The sequence below is a fragment of the Limulus polyphemus genome, unplaced genomic scaffold (genome assembly GCF_000517525.1).
Source record: "Limulus polyphemus unplaced genomic scaffold, Limulus_polyphemus-2.1.2 Scaffold245, whole genome shotgun sequence".
Classification (NCBI taxonomy): Eukaryota; Metazoa; Arthropoda; class Merostomata; order Xiphosura; family Limulidae; genus Limulus; species Limulus polyphemus.
In genome coordinates this window covers 741646-745436 of record NW_013665855.1, presented here as the reverse complement: position 1 = coordinate 745436, position 3791 = coordinate 741646, and the positions used below count along the sequence as shown (strand labels likewise).

At 30.6% G+C, this 3791-nt stretch overlaps 1 protein-coding gene across 1 annotated transcript in view; it reads left to right on the top strand.

Annotated features, from left to right (window-relative positions):
* The window catches only part of LOC106478731 (FMRFamide-activated amiloride-sensitive sodium channel-like), a 22679-nt gene extending 19636 nt beyond the window's left edge, over positions 1-3043 (top strand). The window contains exons 9-10 of the mRNA XM_022382387.1: positions 893-997; positions 2871-3043. Coding sequence (XP_022238095.1) covers positions 893-997; positions 2871-3014 — 249 coding nt within the window. The 3' untranslated portion in view covers positions 3015-3043. The remainder of the gene's footprint in view (positions 1-892; positions 998-2870) is intronic.
* Positions 3044-3791: the final 748 nt, after the last annotated feature.

Sequence of the window (3791 nt, the reverse complement as noted above, 5' to 3'; positions counted from 1 at the left end):
ACGTTACCTTGTTTATATTTTGTCAGTAGGTTCTATATACGTTACCTTGTTTACATTTTGTCAGTAGGTTCTATATACGTTACCTTGTTTATATTTTGTCAGTAGGTTCTATATACGTTACCTTGTTTATATTTTGTCAGTAGGTTCTATATACGTTACCTTGTTTACATTTTGTCAGTAGGTTCTATATACGTTACCTTGTTTATATTTTGTCAGTAGGTTCTATCTACGTTACCTTGTTTATATTTTGTCATAGATCTCATATACGTTATTAGTAAATTTTACGTACGTCACTGTGCTCAAGACCATTACTGTCTAAGTATGTTTGATGAACAACAGCATATTACAAAACTATTATTTTACCAAAGAATTGATGTACAACACTTAGTTCTATGTCATTATTGTGGTAACTTGACGAATAAAACCGTGTTTCAAACAGTATTCGATAAGAAACACCGAATTACAAACTATTACTTTGTTAATAGGTTTGATTTACAACATCATTATTTAGACAATTTCTTATACAAGACATTCGTTGTAAGGAACAATATTCCAGGCTACATTTACCCCGGAAATGAACTTATTATTTTATGTTATCACAAGTTACAGCTGTAAAAGCTGTAACTTGTATTAAAGTACACTTAATCAGTAACTAAATTCAAAACGAAATAATTGTTTTATTGTTGGTGTGTATTTATTTGAATAAAATGTTCGTGATATGTCAGTGTTGTACTGAGAGATTAACTATTGATAAATTTCATTAAAAAAAAGAGAAAGTTAAATTTGAATAATCCTGTTATCCGATTACCGTTTTGCGATAATATCCATCTTTTCAATATTTTATATTATCATTTGTATTATTTTCGAGTATTTTTTTTTTATTTCTCTTAAGACCAGCAAAGATAACCTCTATCCTTACCAAGGAAGTCTACTCAGGTTGGAGATTTACTTCGAAACTCTTTATCAACTTGTATATCAACAGGTTCCAAAATATGAGGTAAATATTTAATTCAATTTACGTTGCTTAAGTAAAGAGATTAGAGATTTTCCTCTCATCTTTATTGAAACTTCTTTATGTAGAGTTAGATTAAAAACTTCAGAACTAAACTCAAAATATAAAACCTGACATTATTTTGGATGTCAAAAGACAAATAGCTTATGTCGTTCAATAAGCCTGTCATGTACTTTGTTAAAAGAAATGGCTTGTGGCATTACTGTGAACGTTTCGTTTGAAATTAATATATCTATTACAAGCAAAAGTACCCGTCCCCAGTGACGGGAAACGTTTAAGTTAATTTAGAAAAAGTAATCGTCCCCAGTGACGAGAAAAGTTTAAGTTAATCTACCAAACGTACCCGTCCCCAGTGACGGGAAAAGTTTAAGTTAATCTAGCAAAAGTACCTGCCCCCAGTGACGGAAAAAGTTTAAGTTAATCTACCAAACGTACCCGTCCCCAGTGACAGGAAATTTTAAGTTAATCTAACAAAAGTAACCGTTCCTTGTGACGGAAAAGTTTAAGTTAATTTATCAATTCAAATTATTTCATGGACATTCAAAAGGTTAATTGTGTTGCACTCTTGATTTTACTTAGAGCCAAAGCTCTAAATTACTTATACCGCTCACCGCGAAAAGTAATTGTTGAACATTTCAAGCATGCCAAGAGCTACTCAACAATAATATACGGTAAAACTACATTTTTATTCTTTAGTTACGTCACATTTTGAAATGTGAATGAGATTGTGAGTAATTCCTAACAATTTAGTGTAGAATATCCAGCTTGCGAAATAAAATTTGGCATCAACATCATTCATGCCTGTTCTCTCGTCATTTCAAAAGTGAATCTTGAGCTTTGCCTGCGTGCGCAGCTTTTCAAACGGGAGACAGAGGAACGCTCGAACAGACACCACGGTTCGCAATATGTATATAAGATGTTATTACTCTGTCAAAAAAAGTAAGTTAAGCCATAAAAATACGTTCTTTCATACACAATAAGGAAAGAAGGAAAGCATTTGTATGTCATAATTTATTTTCTTCATAAAGTAATGTGTGTAAGCACTTTCCAAAGAACACTATCCATTTTAAGTAATATATCTGCCCTTAGAAACGAATAATGTAGCTTTTTAATTACAATTTATGTATATGGAATAAAAATTCAAATTAAATTTTAAGCAAAAATGAGGTTAACATTAAGAGGCAATACTCTGCTCATCCTTATATATATATTTTAATTGTTGAAGAATATTAACTTAAAACTTATAACTTATGATCAGTAGAAGGCACTTAGGTAGTGATTATTACCTGCAATCAAAGTAAAGTAACTGAGATAAACCGTGTACATTTTATTCATGGTAGATACTGAGCAAAAAATCTTATACGCTGTAAATAATAAAAGACATTGAGAAGTGGTTATTACTTACAACTGAAGAAAGATGTAGAGTTTATAACTTGTAACTAATGACATATATTAAGTTAATGATTATCATTTACGATCCTCAGAAGGTCATAAGTTAAAACTGGCTAATGCCAAACAAGAGATAATGAGCTAAAGATAAAAAAAACGGCATTCATTGAGTTGTTAATTGTAATGATAAAAGAATAAAACGCATTGAGCTGATATTTAAAACTTTCGGTTATTGACATATATTAATTTACTGCATGTGTTTTAACTCAAAATAAATTAGTTGTTAAGATGTTTAGATTAAGACGACGTAAAAATATGTACTTGTATTGTTCGTCTACGACGTAAAAACATGTATATTGTACTGTTGGACTACGAAGTAAAATCATGTATTTTATATTCCTATAATTTTAGTTTAGTTTGCATTGTTATTGATAGGGTAATACAAAAAATTGTTGTGATTCTTTTGCAGATCGCAGAATTATACAGCCAACTGGGCGGACAACTCAGTCTCTGGCTGGGTATATCTCTTGTATCATTCTTCGAATCAGTCGAACTACTCGTGATGGTTTTTCAGTTTTACTGGCAACGTTGCATAATCAGTAACTCAAATTAATAGTCCTCAGTACAAGTGTCTAGCTTACATTCTGGATCAGTACTTGTATCTGTTAGTGAAACTTTTGTTTGAGAGAAAAAAATACTAGATTAAAAAGAATCAAAACACTTAAAAGTTGGTTATGTTTGATGTGGCAAGCACAGTCAACAGTGGATAAACCGAAGCCATAGAATGTTGTAGATAAAATATTGTTCGACTCTGTTTGAAGCAGTGAGATAGGCTTAGCTACAGAACGTCGGTCAAAAATACCCAATCCCAAGGTAGTACCCTTAAGCCCCATAAAACCTTTCCAAATAATAATAAATTATTCAACAAAATAATTTTTAGTAATCTAATTCCGGTCCTATTAGTGAAAATAAACGAAATTGCTGAAGTTAAGCAATAGAATATCTAATCCAGTCCAAGGTATTAAAAAAACATAATCCAATCACAGTGTAAAAAAAAAAAGAGTTATTGATGAGACATTTAATGTATAGAGAAGTTGTAATGTGAAACTTCTAACTTATTAATATTGCAGTATATATTCATTCACTAATATCATGCAGATTTCACAAAATACAGTTTACATTAAAATTTTAATAGCACACTGATGTATGTTCAGATACACAATCTTATATTGTCTAGTGTGGTACGTGATATATATGTTAACTATATTTTAATATATTCAGATACCACGCGTAGTATACAAATGAATCTTATTTTGGTAGAGTAATATAGTACCGTATATGATACAACATTTCGATGTAATGTTATAAAGTATACTAAGATTAAGTTTCC